The sequence below is a fragment of the Gopherus flavomarginatus genome, chromosome 7 (assembly GCF_025201925.1).
Source record: "Gopherus flavomarginatus isolate rGopFla2 chromosome 7, rGopFla2.mat.asm, whole genome shotgun sequence".
NCBI lineage: Eukaryota > Metazoa > Chordata > Testudines > Testudinidae > Gopherus > Gopherus flavomarginatus.
The window spans coordinates 98,300,403-98,318,557 of record NC_066623.1 but is presented as its reverse complement, the minus strand read 5'-3'; the positions used below and the strand labels follow the sequence as shown (position 1 = coordinate 98,318,557).

The window sequence follows — 18,155 nt, the reverse complement described above, 5'->3', positions numbered from 1 at the left end:
CTACCATATATGCAGGGCCTGGTAGAATAGAGTGATTAAACAGTTGGATTATACTTAGCAAAGTTGAATTTTTTTGATTGGCTGTACTGCAATTCTTTTTTGTGACATGATCTCAATTATTTTCCTCAATGTAGGAATCCTAGTTGTGAAGTCCACCAGGAACCGATGACATTCACAGCAATTGATCCTAGCCTACAGGATGCTCTTCCACAATGTATTAACACACGGTGTAATCAGAGGCTGGAGAGTGGGTAAGGTGCATTGTTTTCCCTCTCTGAAAATATGTGCAGGGCTTGAAATTATTAGGAGCTGTTATTTATTCTAATACAGACAAATCTTCCCTTGACGCTAAATAAATAAAGTGCTATAAAATTGCAGCCATGTTCCTGATGCCACCATGCAGTAAACTTTCCTGTTTGAATCGTCTATCTACTATTAACAGCATTTGAGAGCCTCAGTAACACCCTGTCTTGACTACATTGAAGTCAATGGAATGCGCCAATGTAAGTGAGGAGAAATGAGCCGTAGAAGGGACAATGAATTCCATGTCTCAGCTAGAGGGGAAGTGCCACAATATTTGCCTGCACGGTTTGAGAAGCAGATGATCTTAAAAGGAGAGTGGTCATAGAAACAATGAGAGTAGACACTGCTTAATCAAGGATGTTTGTCAGCAAAAAATAAACTGTGTCACTTAAATGTGATATGAGTGTAGTAGGCTTTGTGGCTCAGGTCATGGCTAGCAAAGATCAGGGCCAAATTCTCTGAGGCACTCAGTTTTGTGGAGTGTAGCAGAGCAGGCGGAGTGGCAGGGAGCCAGTTTCAGTCCACTGATTCTCTGCCCCTGACACTGGTTAGAACAGCCTGGGGACTGCTCTGATTTGTGCCAGTTGGCTGTGAGCTCCAAGAAATAGTCCATCAGCTGGATAAAGCCAGAGTGCGTCATGCTTCAACCACACCTTCTCAGTGCCCCTCCCAAGCCGAAACACCCCTGTCACTGGGGCATTCGAAGAGAGACAGGACCCAGAAGGGGATTCCTTCATGCTGAGAGTGTCTCCAGCCAAGGAGTTTCAGGAGGTCTGCTCTCCCTTAGCATTGCCTAAGTGGTGCAGAAAGAGGAGAGCAGGCCAGTGAATCTGGCCCTTTATGACAAAGCTGCTCTTTCCTCATAGGATTTACCTTGTATAACTTAAACCTTTATGACACTTCTGTAGCCAATCATCAGAGCTGTAAGCCTTTATGGAGGATTTTGGTTCCAAGTTGTCTAGTGACTATGAATATACTGAGATACATCCAACCGAAAATGATTTTCTTTAAGGTAAAGCCAGTCTTTTTCTTCACTTCCAGGGATTGCTTTGGCGTGTTGGACTGTGAGTGGTGTATGGTGGACAGCGATGGAAAGACCCATCTGGATAAATCCTACTGCGCACCTCAGAAGGAATGCTTTGGTGGCATTGTGGGAGCTAAAAGCCCTTATGTGGATGACATGGGTGCGATAGGTAATTCTGGTTTTTTAATGAGGATATATATTTAACTGTTAAACTGCCAGTATTTTGTTGCATACACCATCAATGTAGGTGCACAAAAGTCATGTGCTGAAGCCTTGAGTTTATTTTAATGTTATAGAAATGCTGATTTAAACTTTTTTGCAACATATTTATGCTCTGTTTTTTTATTGGTTTTGGGGTTTTTTAAGGAGATGAAGTGGTCACTTTGAACATGATAAAAAGTGCTCCGGTTGGTCCTGTAGCTGGAGGTATTATGGGATGCATCATGGTGCTCGTTCTGGCAGTATACGCGTATCGTCACCAGATCCACCGTAGGAGTCACCAGCACATGTCACCTCTTGCTGCACAGGGTGAGCTGATAAGTTGTGAGGGAGATACTAGCGGTGAGGATAAAAAGCCAGCTGTTTCATACATTCTTCTGCCTAGTTTCAAAGATCATTTTTTGGTTTATCCTTTGGGAATCCTTTATTCTTGCTTCTTTTCTGATTCCTATTTTATCTCCCACTCCCCTCCTTACATAACTGATGTACTTACTGTCCAATGTACTTGTGTACCACTGCCCTCTGCTGGGTACAGAGCTAGACTTGCTGTCTCCTTGGGAAGACCTGGACAAAAAATGCTAAAACAAGTCTCAGGATGCTATGGATTAACTTTCCTAGAGCTAAAGCAGTAAACCCAGCTTAATACCAGCCCTGTAACTTCTGAATAGTAGATTGTTTTCTAGCAAGTAATAGTGCTGTTGCCAGCAGTTTATTAGAATTACAATATTCAAAATGCTTCCTCCGAGGCTGCTTTTTGGTTGTATCTTTTCTCCCTCACTTGCACTCTGAGAGAAATTCATCATTGTGGCATCTTTTACTTACAAAAGGAAGGGATGAAGGGCAAAATTATTATTATTTATTTATTTGTCATACACTAATACTAAAAAAGGCTCCAACTGAAACTGGGACTCTGTTGTACTAGACACTGTACCAATAATGAGAGGCAGGGCAATCCGGTTTGCAATCTAAGTAGTCAACCAGACAAAGTGTGGTAGGGGAAACAGAGGCATGGGAAGGGGAAGTGATTTGCCCAAGTCTCAGAGCTGAGAATAAAACCCAGGTCTCCTGAGTCCCTGGTCCAGGACTTTATCCACTGGACCATACTGACTCAGTCTGAGCCTGTTCACTAAACTTTCTGCATCACTCAAGCCAGTTCCTTTCAAGGGTACCTGGCATATTCTCTTCTTGGTATGTCTTGTCCCCAGCCAGCCCCAAAACAAGGATTCCCAAGCCCATTCCCAAAGCATAGTACTCCAGCATGATAATGCAGAGTGCTTCCACCACTCCACCAGGCTGACAGTTGTTAATAAGAGAAAAAATTTGGATCAACCTAACAGTTGCATTTTTCTGTTTGTAACGGTGTGTAGAAATGTCAGTGCGTATGTCCAACCTGGAGAATGATAGGGATGAGAGAGATGATGACAGCCATGAAGACAGAGGAATCAGTAAGTGCTGAGCTGTGTCACTGTAAAATGTGCCAGTATTAGGCTCAGGATTTGCGAGCTTCTTGCTTGGGCTTGCTGTAGTGTGGAGGGTTTTTCATTTCTCTTAACACCTTGATATGACAGTGTGAGCTTTGCTCTGGAAATAACAGGGCCAAAGTATTAAATGACCTAGTTTGTAACCCTTACTGTCCTTCAGTCTCACCTCAAAAAATATTCTTCGTTTTGGGCCATATAGTGCCCACTGGTGTGCAATGGCTACTTGCCTGTTCTGCCACATATTGCAGCGTGGCAAGCTCTCATAGAATCAGAGAAGATTAGGGTTGGACGATTGCTCAAAGCAGGACCAACCCCAGCTAAATCATCCCAGCCAGGGCTTTGTCAAGCGGGGTCTTAAAAACCTCTGAGGATGGAGATTCCACCACCACCTTAGGTAACCCATTCCAGTGCTTCACCACCCTCCTAGTGAAACAGTGTTTCCTAATATCCAACCTAGACCTCCCCCATTGCAACTTGAGATCATTGCTCCTTGTTCTGTCATCTGCCACCACTGAGAACAGCCGAGCTCCATCCTCTTTGGAACCCTCTCTTCAGGTAGTTGAAAGCTGCTATTAAATCCCCCCTCACCCTTCTCTTCTGCAGACTAAATAAGCCCAGTTCCCTCAGTCTCTCCTCATAAGTCATTTGCCCCAGTCCCCTCATTATTTCTGTTGCCCTCCGCTGGACTCTCTTCAATGTGTCCACATCCTTTCTGTAGTGGGGGCCCCCCCTCTGTGGCCCAACCAGCTCTGGGAATGGCTTTTAGAATGCTGAGGAACTGCAGTTATGACTGCACGGGATGTGTAAGCTTCTGCCCATGAGCAGCCTTGGAAGGGGTAGGCACAATCTGGCCCTTTAATTCCTAGCTTCAGTTCAGCAAGAATGTTAAATGAAAAATCAATAAATCCTGTTTTCACTTAGTTCTTTGCTGTTCAGTTATGACTGTACTACTGTATATAATAATTCTATTGTATAGTGATGGGCCCAAGGCCGCTGGATTTTGGGAGAGATCAGAATTTCCCATGTGGCCCTGTCCTTAAAATGAGTTGAATCAAAATTCAAGATCTGAACAACGTCAAGGATTCAAAAACCAGGGCTGGATCTGAGTTATGCATCTTGTATCCATTGATACTAACATAGCTCATGTGAGTCTGTCTTGCTTTTCAGTTTAAATGTTTGCAGGCTTTAGATGCCTCCTAGGTCTCTGTGTTCTAGTATTGCTACAGGGAACCTTCAAAACATTCATTAATCAAAGCAGACAGTGGGGTAAATCAGATTTATGTTCATCCTGCTGTCAGCACTGGACGAGGACATGCACTTCTCAGCAAACCTTTGTCCCATCATTTCTGTGATGTGGAAGCTCGTAATCCCTATAAAAATTTCATAGCAGCATCTGAAAGAAGTAGTTTATAAAACATGTCTGATTCCTTGTTATTGAATTGCTCCATTAATATAACTTAATAAAAACACTCTGTTCAAAACAAACCCTGCTCCCTTTTCTTTCCTAGTCAGCAACACTCGGTTTATAGCAGCTGTAATTGAGCGGCACGCGCACAGTCCAGAACGTAGACGTCGGTACTGGGGGCGATCGGGAACAGAGAGCGATCACGGTAAGACCTTTAAACCCCCAATGACTCTGCATTCTCAACTTGTTTCAGATGTTTGGCAACATAGGGGATAAGGCCAGACCCAAAAAAAAATCTTGACTCCTTATTGCTTCATAGTTAAACCATTTTGACATCTCTGAATGCATGACACTGTCCAGCAATGAAACTATTTTTGTGAGAGCAGTGTTATAATATGAGCTATTTAACTTAATGCCCCATCCTCTGCATCTTATTCTTATATAGTGTTAGTTTTGTTGGATGTCTGATTGACTGGAATTCAAACAGATAAAAAAGTGACCAAGTTTGCCACACCATTTTCCCATGGCCAAGCCTGACAGTTAATTCAGCATCTCAAAAACCATTCAAAGAGGTAAAGTTTATTGTCTTGATAACAGCAGAGAACTTATTCCATGCCCTTTGCTATGAAGCTGGCACTCTTCTCTTAAAGGTGACCTTCACAGCTTTTTATAAAACTACCTCTCCACTTTAGTAATATCTGTTGTGTGTCTTCTGTAACTAGGCTAAACTAAGCCTGGACTAGACTAGGGGTCAAATACTCTCTTAGCCTTTCTGTTGGGCATTCAGCACATACTGCTGCAGTGGGAAGACATTTTATGTGCAAGTCAACTTTTAAAAAGATGACCAGTGTTTACTATATTTATTGTAATGGTGTTTGTGCTAGTGTCATTTAGTGTCTGATGACATTTCCATTGTCAACCCTTTTGGAGGGCTATCATTTTGTCGTCATATTTCTTTCCACTCTGAAAAACAGTTGGCTAACTCTTTTTAAGTCTTTAGAGCAATTAGATCTGTATCAAGTTATTGACCCATCAGGATGACTCAGTGTAAGTTAAGTCAAGTCAAAGGTAGACAAGGCTGTCTGCTGGGGTGTTGGCAGTAGCCGAATGTCATCTTTACTGTGTTTAAATCAGACTGATCATGTTACTACTTCTGATTTTTGTAGTGTTAGAGTTTGATATCTTACACTCCTAGAAAGTCCTCACTATCTGCCTTGACAGCGTGTAGCACTGAGTTGCCAGCAGGGGTCATCTCCTGCCCAGCTCTTTAAAGATACATATTACTTAATTTCTTCTGCAAGTGATGGTCCTTATTGTATTCCACTGTGAGGTTATGCATATACACCATGTGCCTGGAGTTGGAGAGTTTTGAAAGCAATGTGTGTTGGTCCATCTATGCACCCTGGTCCCTGGCTCTCTTTGTGCTTCCTACTAAGGTGGTAAAGGGCAGGGCGGACCAACCGCCTCTTCAGTTCCTTCTCACTATTGTATGGTCTGGGTCGGAACCTTCAGTGTCCTCATCTCTGACATCATTCTAAATAAATAGGTGTAAATAGTTCTATTAATTCTTAAATAATTTGTAGATTAGTAGTTTTACCAGTTTTTAATAGTTTTAGTCGTTTTAGAGTAGCTTATGGAGTAACCACCTTTCCGTACCCATTTGGTTACCGCACTATGCCCAAAGCTCTGGGCTTCAAACTCTACCTTCTGCCCGGCATCTTTCTCGGTCAGTGATGACCATCAACACTGCCTATACTGCATAGGAGAAGCTCAGTGCAGTATCTTAGATTCATAGACTCTAGGACTGGAAGGGACCTCGAGAGGTCATCGAGTCCAGTCCCCTGCCCTCATGGCAGGACCAAATACTGTCTAGACCATCCCTAATAGACATTTATCTAACCTACTCTTAAATATCTCCAGAGATGGAGATTCCACAACCTCCCTAGGCAATCTATTCCAGTGTTTAACTACCCTGACAGTTAGGAACTTTTTCCTAATCTCCAGTCTAAACCTCCCTGTATCTGTCAGTCGTTCCCCAGCCATACCCAAAAAGAGCAGGCTCTTTGCCTCTTTAAATATCTCATGGAGATGGCCATGAAACCCCATTTGGACCTAGGCCAAGAACCACCCTCCCCATTCATCAGCCTGATTCAGTAAGGAGTGCCCCTCTCGCTACAAAGTCTGACTCTGGTGCAAGTGAATCCATTACCACAGACCCCATGGCAAGGCCCAGTCAGGATATTAGGAAACATTGCTATAAACATGGGACTAAGTCTTCCTCTAAGTCAACATCAGAAAGATCGGACTTTCCGTCCACCTGCTCTGCTCATGAGGACTTAGGACGTCCTAAGTCCTTTAGGCATGAGAAGAAAGGTCAGAAACATTGGATTGCACCACCTCCAGAATGGCACCCACTGGTACTGTTGTCCCTGGCTCCTCACAAGACCCAGGACCCTCCTAATACCAGTGAAGTCTGACCACCGCCGGATACCAGCTTCGGCACCAGCTCCGGCGGCCCAAACAGATAGAGTCCCTCACACTCATGGGAGATCTGGATCCATGGCTGCGCTACAAGTCGTTTTTGCTTTCCCAGATCCAGAATCCCCCCACTCCATCGGGATCTTCAGTCCCCAGAGAACTCATCTCCCCTAAGAGATCTCCCTGCAGTACTCACACCACATATAACATACATGTCTCTGGCAGCACCAGTGTTGCCACCATTGGAATCCAGTCAACCTTTTCTTCCTTGGGGGATTCAGACCCACTGGAAGAACTGCCTCTTCCATACTGCTCTGACCCATTTCCCAGAAGACTTGCATGACCCTGGGAACAGCCACCACCACATCTGCCTCTGAGTCATTGGCATGGGACCTCCATGAGCACCCATTGATCCCGCCAACTGGCCATATTGAGGACCCCGGGACTAGTATCCTCCTCCTGAGTTCTCTAGGGAGTCGCCTCCTGCTTCCCTTCCAAGGGAACCATCAAACTTGCCCCCGGATCTGACGACAGAGGAGAATGCTATGCTCTGGTTCCAGTGGTTCCACCGGAACTGACTAAACTACCATCGTCGTCACTGGAGAAAGAAGTGACTTTGACATCTCCTTCTCCCTTGGATGATGTCAAGCAATTCCAAGACCTGCTGCACAGTCACTGGGGAACTTCTGATCCCATTAGAGGAAATCCAGGACTCTCAACACAAGCTCTTGAAACATCCTCCATACCTCAACGCTCACAAGATTGTCCCTCCATGTCAACAAGGAGCTGGTTAGAATGGTGTGGCACACTCCTGCCTCCTGTACTCCTACCTTCAAGGGTGTGGAGAGACTATCATGTACTAGCTAAAGACTCAGAATTTCTATTTTCCCACCCACCTCCCAATTCTCTGGTGGTTCAGGCTGCTTCCAAAAGATCCAAGCAGCAAAATCCTAGTTCTATGCCAGTAGTTAAAAAGGAAAATGCTTAGACCCATAGGTGCCAGCTACTTGGGTGCTCTGGGATTCAAGCACCCATGGAAAAAAATAGGGGGTGCTCAGCACCCATCAGCCACACTGGTTCCAGTCCCCGGGACTGCTGTTTGGCAGGGCCCCCTGGGCTGGCTGCCAATCAGCTGTTCAGTTGGGATGCACTGGGGAAGGGGGGGACAGAGAGGAAGGAACAGTGGGCAGAGAGAGTGGGGCCTCGAGGGAGAAGGCAAGAAGAGGTGGAGCAAGAAGGGGGCCTCGGGGAACAGGTGGAGTGCCCACCAGTAAAAATACAAGTCAGTGCCTGTGCTTCGACCTACTGGGAAGTGGGGTTTCTCATCCTCCAGTTTACAATTCAAGATAGCCAATTATCAAGCGCTATTGGCTAAATATGATTCCCTCAGTTATGCTGTTTGAGGAATATACCAGCAGTCTCCCACAGTAGGACTGTGCCTATTTCCAAGCTCTCATTGAGGAAGGTAAATTAATAGCCAGAACCGCTTTTGATGCAGCTGATACTTCCTCTAGGGTCATGGCTATGGTCAGCATTATGCGAAGGGAGTCCTGGCTCCATTCTTCAGGATTCCCCAGGGAGATCCAGAACACCATTGAGGACCTCCCCTTTGCTGAATCCCACCTCTTGAAGACAGACAGTTCCCTACACACCCTCAAGGATTCTAGGGCCACCCTTCAATCACTGGGCATTTATACACCTACCCGCAAAAGGAAGTTTCATCACCAGTCAACCACACCACAGTATAGGTGCCAACACTTTCACCACCAAAGATCATCCAAGCCATCACTTAAAAGAAAAAAAAAATGGTTCAAAGGTCCCTCTTTCCCATGCCTCCTGCTTTGGCCTCGGCATTTCAGTCTCAACCCTCAACCAGGAGTTATTTTAGATGTGAGCTCGACATTCGTGAACCAATAAGCTTAACACCTCGCAACCGCACTACTCCATTTGGAGGTTGTCTAACACTCTTTTTCGACACCTGGAGTACAATAGATAGGTGGGTGCTGAACATCATCCACTATGGCTATACAATCAAGTTTGTGACGCTACCTCCTCAAAAACCCCTGTACCCATCTCTTCGGGGACCACTCTCATGAAAGTATTCACACCCAAGAGGTGAGCTCTTTACTGCAGTGAGGGACAATATAACATGTTCCTCTACCACAACATTAGGGAATGGGATTTTACTGGCCCTGCTTCTTCATACCCAACCAGAAGGGTGGGTGAAGACGAATCCTCCAGCTCTGTCATCTCAGTTGCTTCATCCACAAGCTCAGATTTCTGTTATGTTGGCAGTGATAATTTCATCATTAGATAAAGGCATGTGGTTCATGGCTCTCAATATGAAAGACTCCTACTTTCACATAGACGTTCGTCCCGCCCGCAGACACTTTCTCAGATTTATGGTGGGATCCAACCATTTGCAATATAGAGTGCATTCGGGATAGCTACCGTCCCCAGGGCATTCAAAGGTATTTTTCAGTGGTGGCTGCTCATGTCAGACATAATAGCCTACTTTTATTCCTGTACCTCAACAACTGGCTGCTCACTGCCAGATCCTACCAAGAGGCCTACACATCTATTTCTATGATCCGCCGCCTCCTCACCTCTCTGGTAGTCAGGGTAAACATCGAAAAGTCTGTCTTCACCCCCACGCAATCTGTGGATTTCACTGGGGCAGCTTTGAACTCTATTACTGCAAGCCTTACCTTCCCACAGACAGGTTCCAGACTGTGAACAAGATCATTAGCTTGCATTATGAGCAATCCTTGAGTGATGAGCAAGGCATGCCTGTCCATACTTGGCCACATGGCTTCATGCCCATAGATCACTCCATTCGTGAAACTCCATCATGGTTATCTTCAAGCAAGACTACGGTCAGTGTCCTCACCAAGTCATCTATGAACCTTCTCTTCACAGTTCCCACAGACATACTGTCCTTCCCTCCAGTGATGGACAAACATTTATCATGTATGTATGGGTGTCCCCCCTCTTCTCCAGACAAAACCTGGCATTACCGTCGGATTCCGACTAGGCTGGAAAGCTTATGTGGACAACCACGCTACCACGCAAGGGACATGGACACCCCAAGAGTCCAGGGTGTGCACACTGATGTACTGAAACTTTGGGCTGTAAGGAAGCATATGAGGTTTTTTTCCCGTTCATCCACTCTCACCGCGTCCTGATAATGTCGGACAACACTGTAACTGCATTCTATATCAACAAGCAAGGGGGAGCAAAATTGCCTCAGTTGGAAGCACAAAGCAAGCCAGGGCACTTGCGCAGACCAACAGCACTGCAGTCAAAACTCTCTAACCCTGGGCGTGTGGTGCGGATGCATAACCTCACAGTGGAATACAGGTAGGGACCACACATCTCAAGAATCTCCAGTTACAGGTAAGTAACCTCCTCTTTAGATATCCATAGCTTCATCGCAGATAGGAGAGACCAGATTCCCTATCATCATCCTGTTTTTTCTCAGCTAAAGGGACACTATGACTCAGATTGTGAAAAGTAACAAGTGATTTCAGGTGCCGAAGGTGACATACCTTTAGAGAACCCTGATTTTCAAAGGTCAGTTTGAGAATCCAAAAATTGAGGCAGCCAAAATCATTAGTCACTTTTCACTACTCTTGGTCAGTATCTTCTCAGAGAGGGAATTCAACAGTCATAAAAAGTACCAGTCGTAGAGATAACAAAAACAGTGTTCTCTTTGGAATGGGAGGGGTTGCCTGGGAATAGAGTTCGGTTGCCCATTGGGCCAGGGAAGTAGGCACTCTCCAGCAGGCCTGTGAGGTCTGGGTGGTCTATCTGGGAGCTCTGCTGCTTATTCCTGCTCTGCCCTCTACCTCTGCTTCCCAGCCCATAGTTATCTTCTGTGTCCCATGTAACCCTGCAGTTCTAACCCCGGACCTGCCCCTGACATCCCAGGCGACCTTGCACAAGTGAGTTAACCTTTCTGAGCCTCAGGATATGTCTACACTACAGCAGCACAGCTACGGCAATGCAGCTGTGCCATGGTAGCACTCCCTACGTCAATGGAGGAGGTTTTTTCGCCAATGTAATTAATCTATCTGTCATGGTATAATTCCCCACTCTGAACCTTAGCGTCCAAAAGATGGGGTACCAGCATGAATTCCTCTAAGCTCAATTACCAGCTTAGTACTTGTAGCGCTGCCACCAACCAGGAATTCCAGTGCCTGGTACACTCTGGTCCCCCCAAAACCTTGCCTGGGGACCCCCAAGACCCAGTCCCTCTGGATCTTAACACAAGGAAAGTAAACCCTTTCCCTCACCATTGCCTCTCCCAGGCTTCCCCTCCCTGGGTTACCCTGGAAGATTACTGTGATTCAAACTCCTTGAAACTTAAAACAGAGAGGAAAATTCACCTTCCCCCCTCCTTCTCTCTCCCCCCTCCCAGAGTCTCCTTGAGAGAGAAAGTAATCCTAACACAGAGAGAAATTAACCTTTCTCTCCCCCTTCCCTCCTTTCTCCCCACCAATTCCCTGGTTAATCCAGACCCCGTCCCCTGGGATCTCACACCAGAATAAAAAAACAATCAGGTTCTTAAACAAGAAAGGCTTTTGATTAAAAAAAGAAAAACAGTAAAAATTATCTCTGTAAATTTAAAATGGAATAGGTACAGGGTCTTTCAGCTATAGACACTGGGAATACCCTCCCAGCCTAAGTATACAAGTACAAATTAAAATCCTTTCAGCAAAATACAAATTTGAACTCCTTCCAGCCAAATACACATTTGAACTCCTCCCAGCCAAATACACATTTGCAAATAAAGAAAACAAACATAAGCCCTAATTCGCCTTATCGCCTAGTACTTACTATTTTGAATCTATAAGAACCTGTATCAGGGAGATTGGAGAGAAACCTGGTTGCACGTCTGGTCACTCTCAGAACCCAGAGAGAACAACAACCAAAAACTAACAGCACACACAAAAACTTCCCTCCCTCAAGATTTGAAAGTATCCTGTCCCCTGATTGGTCCTCTGGTCAGGTGACAGCCAGGCTCACTGAACTTGTTAACCCTTTACAGTCAAAAGAGACATGAAGTACTCCTGTTCTATTAACCCTTAACTATCTGTTTATGACACCATCTCTCCAAGAGGTGGCAGCTAGGTTGACAGAATAATTCTTCTCTCGATCTAATTGTGTTTACAGTGGAGTTTACATTGACCCAACTAAATTGCATTGAGTGTGAATTTTTTCATAGTCCTGAGCCATATAGCTAGGTTGACCTAATTATTAAGTGTAGACCTGGCCACAATATCCTCATTTATAAAGCATTGCTAGTCTATCTCACGTGAGTGCTGAGTCTAAGTTATTTAATATTTGTAAAGTCCATGAAGATAAAAGGTACTAAGTATGTGTGAAGCTTTATTATCAATGTCTAAAGCAACAACACAGTGGAAAAGACAGTTGTACACCTTAATATATGTGAAAGATTTGCAGTTGAACAACTTGAGTCACATACAATTCAGTATCTCTTCTCTCAAAGAAATAAGAGAGATTTTTTATGTAGAAGAAATGCAGAATAGCTGGACAGAGGTTGCTAGACCACACAGCAAATACATGGTGAAATCAATAGCATTAAACTATATTTTTTAATAGTCCTGTAACCAGTTTTGCAACTAATTTACGTTAGTCTCAAGACCCTGAAACAGTTGAAAGGTAACAAAACATAAGCCCTTGTTTAGCAGAGAACTAAATTTTCTAGTTTTTGTGGATTTTGTTTTCAGAACTGTAATACTGTTCTCATAGTTACAGCACATAAATGAAGTTCAGGAAATGCCATGACCAAACTAAAACTCACTTTTGTTATTCTAGATTAAACTAGCTGCATGATATGAAAGCCTTTTTAGGAGTTAGGTGATATAAGATGTATTTTGATTATCCTCCTTTCTTGGTAGACCAAATTAATATTCTTGTAAGATATCCAGTCTGATCAGTTGCAAGGATGCATGCTGTACCTTGAACACAGGCATACCAGGCTGCTTTAAGGGTTTTGCAGTAGATGTGCTGTGGCACTTGTCTGAGATCATGCGAGATTTCAGAGTATTTCCCTCTGTCTCCCTGCTGTAGTCATATAATTTCATGAGATTTAGCCAGAAAAGGGTCTGCAGGATTTGGCTCAATTAATCCATTTTAAGTACTTTCTTATGGATTCATTAGATGTAACTCTTCAACACTGTGTGTGTGTGTCTGTGTGTGTAGATAGATATAGCTATGTATATATTTAGTTACAAAACATTTCTACTCAGCTGTCTACAAGCAGATTGGTTTGGCTATCATAAATCTGAGCAGAGCAGCTCATAGGTAAGTACTGATGGATGCTGGCAGTAGATTCTGCAGAATATTAATATTCTGTTACTTCTGAAACTTTAAGGAAAGTTCTGTAATTTTTTTTTACAAAAATCCCAGAACTTTGAAAATAGAACACTTTCATCTGCAAGGACCTTTTTCATTTTAAATATATATATCATTTTCAAAAATCATACAGAGACAATGTGAAGTATTTCCCATTAGAATAGTTGATGACTTTTCTAAGGAAGTTTTAGTTTATTAGGAATGGGAATAATGTTCAATTTAAATTCAATGCTCAAATTTAACCTGGTTTTTGTTCCTTATCTATTTGCAAAGTCCAAACAATTTTTAAGGCTTTTGCCTCCAAAACCATACTACTTGTTTACTGTATAAATTTAAATAAATGCCAGTAGGTAGATAGCTTGGTTGGTTTGTTTGGTAGGGAACCAGATATTTCAAAGTGAGGCTGCCAAGAGGCTATTTAAAAGCAGGGAGAAAGGAATTATTTTAAAACTGTACAAGATTGTCTACTGTGTGTCTTTATTTTAAAACTTTGTTTGTTGGGCCCTATTCTGTAAATTATTGAGTTCCTCCATTGATCTTAATGGGTTTTGGGGCATTCAGTACCTTGAAATGTTGGGCCTTTTGCCCTGGACCATCTGTTCTTACTGGTATTGTGTTGTGTTCTAGGCTATAGCACTATGAGTCCTCAGGAAGACAGTGAAAATCCTCCATGCAATAATGATCCACTATCAGCTGGTGTTGACATTGGAAACCATGATGAAGATTTAGATCTGGATACCCCACCTCAAACAGCTGCACTCTTGAGTCATAAGTTTCACCACTACAGGTTGCACCATCCAACTCTTCATCACAGCCACCACTTACAGGCGGCAGTCACAGTGCACACTGTGGATGCGGAATGCTAATACACTTAATTCTTTGGGAAAAGATGGGAAAAGAAATGCAGTTCGTTAGCAACGATCCATACAGCAATGGGGAGCTTTGTGGTTTTGCTTTTACCAGGAGTGGTTTAACTACCTTCCTAAAGAAACTGTTACATGCACACAACGTTTACATTTACAAAATGTAATGTTGGCTCTGGAATAGAGGGAAAAGGAGCATGATGAATGGACCTGCCATAACATTTTAATAAAATGCAGCGGGAGGCCTGTTAGACCTCCAAACACAGGGATAAAAGTTTATACAGTAACTGAAGCTTTAGGAACCCTGTTAAGCTGAGCCAAGAGAAGGGAGAACTCAAAGAAGATGAAGATGTTTTACTTTTCTTAACTGGAAGAGTATAAATCTGTGCTGCCAGAGACAAAAAAGGTGTTGGATACAGAAATGGGTTTTTTGAGGTTTCCGTTTGTTTTTTAGAAAGTACATTGCTCTTACAATTGCTGTGTCGGACCTGGGACAATGCATCTCAAGATTTTTAAGTAAAGGATTATTTTTCTACTATTTATTGAACTTGAAACATTCATGGACTTTGGGGGGGAGGGGAAAAACACATTGGTGACTATTGACAAGGACAGCACGCATTCTGTGTGATGGTGAAGTAATTCTTCCAAGGAAGGTGTCTGTTTCTTATCAGCTGATATTCATCCACAGCCCCACTTTGCAAAAAGGGAAAATGAAGAATCACTCTCTGATTTGTTTACATGTTTTCTAGCCACAGTCGTTTTGTGTAAATTTTGCCACCGGATTTGTAATAGGTTGAGTTTTTTTTAAATTTGCAAAAGGGAAGAATCCTCTGCTTCCCTACCAAAGCACTAAGTATTCTCCCTGTCTTGACATCTCTGACCACCCTTACAGGCCCTCAAGATCTGGGACAGGATTCCCTTCATTATAATAATACAGTTTGAACTGCATTAACGATCAAAGAATTCCAAAATGAAATACATCCCATTTCTCTGTCTCCTTAGACCATTGGCAAAATCAGAAGGTGGTAAAACACATTGTAAAATTCAGATTGTTACAGAAGGTTTCTGTTGAAATCATAATTATAAACTGCTGCTGTTTATCTGGGATTCAGTACTGCTTTGTGATTCATGCAGGGATTAATCAAGTCTCGCTAATACAACATGGGGCATCATAATTTTAAATTAGTTTTAAATCACAGTGTTGTATTTTAGATTCACATTGTGTGATTAAAATGTTATACAAACATTCTTGCACTGTGCATATGATAAACATCCATTTATGTAGGGATTTTTTTTTAAAGATTTCTGAATACCGTTTTAATGAATAGGGTACTTAATACTGTATTATGTAAAAAAAAAATAGGTTCATAAACAGTACAGTAAAGTAAGTATACGTGTGATATCAGGATACCCCTTTATACTATGTATAAAATTTCAATCTCTAGTGAAATAAACTGTATAAAGTATAGTTCTGTGAATTACTTATGGTTGAACTCAGATTGTTCCCTTTCATTTCCCTCTCATTCTGTGGCTGAATGGGTATTTCAAAGGAAAGTTCTGTAAACATCTTGACAGTCAGGACTCTTATCTCAATGGTTCTCTCTCTAGTTCTGATGGGCTTTATTTTTACATGCAGTCTGCAGTATTTGTTTTAAAAATCTATTTTAAGAAGCCCTGTTTGTAACTACTTTGAACAGTAAATCTCCTGGGAAAGTTCAAGAACAATGCAAGCTTACCTTGGCCAGTAATAACAGCGTATAGAAAAAATAAGGTATTGAAAATGTGATTGTGTTTGCTTTGCTGTTTATTGCTGGTTTTATGGGAAGAGGTGGGGGGGGGGGAGTTCTGAGCAGGCAGTTCCTGAAAGATATTAAATCCTGTTCATGTTTTTGAGATGTTCATGCTAGAATCTTGTTTCTCTTTTTGGAGCACAGAATGGCTTTGATCTTTGTGCCCAACTTACTGGGAGTTCTCAGTGAGAGTCATTGATAATACCTGGCTCTTGGGCAATGAGCTACTACTTTTTTCATATTTGCTAAGGGAAAGGGAAAATATGCCATCTCAGCATTAGCATAAGGCAAAACAAAAAGCATATGTAGTTAAGAACAGGGCCGCCCAGAGGCGGGGACAAGTGGGGCAATTTGCCCCGGGCCCCACAGGGGCCTCCCACGAGAGTTTTGTGGGGCCCCTGGAGCGGGGTCCATCACTCACTGCGGGGGCCCCGGAAAACTCTCGCAGAGCCTGGGACCCCGGAGCTTCTTCCACTCCGGGTCTTCGGCGGCAATTCGGTGGCAGGGGGTCCTTCCGCCCCAGGACCCGCTGCCAAAGTGCCAAGTCTTCGGCAGCAATTCAGCGGCGGGGGCCCCACATCGCCGAAGACCAGACCCCCTGAATCCTCTGGGCAGCCCTGGTTAAGAAGCAAGAAATTTTAAGCCTTCAAAGATGGAAATTGCTAAAATAAAAATTGCAAAGGTTTTGTTAATGGTTTGTACTATATATTAAGCACAATCCTGTAGTTACTCTTAAGTAATTATCCAATTCTATAGTACCCCTCCAGAGGTCTCATTTTAGTCCACTTTAAAGTGGATTAATCTAAGTCACAAAAAGGCACTCAGTGTGAAACAAAAGTGTCCATGCAGGGGGTTAGTGCAGAATAGCTATGGTATTCCAAATTCACATATTAGCTTATGTACACTAAGTTCCCCATGTAGACAAGTCCTTAGTAGAGGCTCTTGAACTAATGGAGTATACTACCTTTCCCCCCAGTCCTTTAGTTTGAGTTATAACAGAATAGTTTTCTTTACATCTATAGTAGTATAAATGGAAATGAAAGCAAAAAATACAATTGGCCAGATCCACACCTGGTGTAATTAGTATAGCTCCACTGAAGTACATTCTGATTTACACCAGCTGAGGATGTGGCCCTTTTTCGTTATCAGAAAGAGGCCACGTAAGTAAAGCCCTAATTAAACTAACAATATTATTTACAGAATGTACATACAAATGTATTAATCTTGTACTGTCATATTTATGAGCTAGAAATCAATGTCCCACTACTCCAGTGTATCCACTATAACATTTTAATAGCTTCAACTGGAAATCTGTGTACAATATATAATTGTTTTATTGATGTGTGTGAATGCAGACAGCATAAAGGAAAACAGATTAATAACACACCAATTAGCGGAAAGTATATTACTAGTTTTTTTAACTGAAATATTTTACCTAGTTGTGTTAAGTTAAAACATTGCCTGCTAACATGTGGATAAGAACAGACAGCAGTGTGTTCTCAGTAGCAAACCTTACTTTCTGGAAGTGCTTCTGTCAGAAATACATCTAAACTGCATTGAGGAAGCATTGTATGACATATCTCTTTGTCCAGGCTTTCTGCTAGTTGCTTAATCTAAAACCCCAGCAATCAGCCTTGAAGGTTGCTGAACTGCAGGGGGTCATGGTATGTGTATTTAGTCGCTGTTTTGTTGTTTTTATTCTTAACCATTTACAGTATGCCCAGTTCCTATGGAGAGGGACACCTGATATGTGCTTGCAATAATGAGAACAGCTGAAGCTTCTGCTATTACATAACTTGAGGAGTAAGAAGAGGTGTGTTGGCAGACTATTAACTTCATTATCAGAGTTTCTAGATCTGTAGCCATCTTAAAGCCCTGTGCTGATAGGTGGTACAAGTGTGAAACAACAAGGTATCATTAGTGAGCCTGTGAACAGTTCCATATAAGTCCCAACCCTGGCAATCAAAGTAGTTGTACTGCGATTGTCATCTCTCCCGGGTGAATGGTGAAGTTCTTAGCCCTTTCTCACATGCATTCCTTCCCAGATTTATATAAGGACAAACATACTGTCAACACAGTGCCCAGTTCTTTGCCCAATCCTTAAACCAGCCACCCTGCAAAGGGAGTAACCATTCTGTGGTTTGCCCTCTCAATTTTAGCTACTTTTAGCTGCAGTTGAACACAGGAGGACTTTAATCTCTGCCATACCCT

At 42.9% G+C, this 18,155-nt stretch overlaps 1 protein-coding gene across 3 annotated transcripts in view; it reads left to right on the top strand.

The window, feature by feature from the left end:
• Positions 1–15,562, top strand: part of CACHD1 (cache domain containing 1) — a 204,106-nt gene extending 188,544 nt beyond the window's left edge. For 2 of the 3 annotated variants that reach the window (XM_050961970.1, XM_050961968.1), the window contains 6 exons: positions 135–251; positions 1,345–1,496; positions 1,694–1,855; positions 2,914–2,991; positions 4,536–4,637; positions 13,919–15,562. In XM_050961970.1, the coding sequence (XP_050817927.1) occupies positions 135–251; positions 1,345–1,496; positions 1,694–1,855; positions 2,914–2,991; positions 4,536–4,637; positions 13,919–14,157 (850 nt within the window). In that variant the 3' untranslated portion in view covers positions 14,158–15,562. The remainder of the gene's footprint in view (positions 1–134; positions 252–1,344; positions 1,497–1,693; positions 1,856–2,913; positions 2,992–4,535; positions 4,638–13,918) is intronic. The other variant, XM_050961969.1, reaches the window with a different exon arrangement.
• Positions 15,563–18,155: the final 2,593 nt, after the last annotated feature.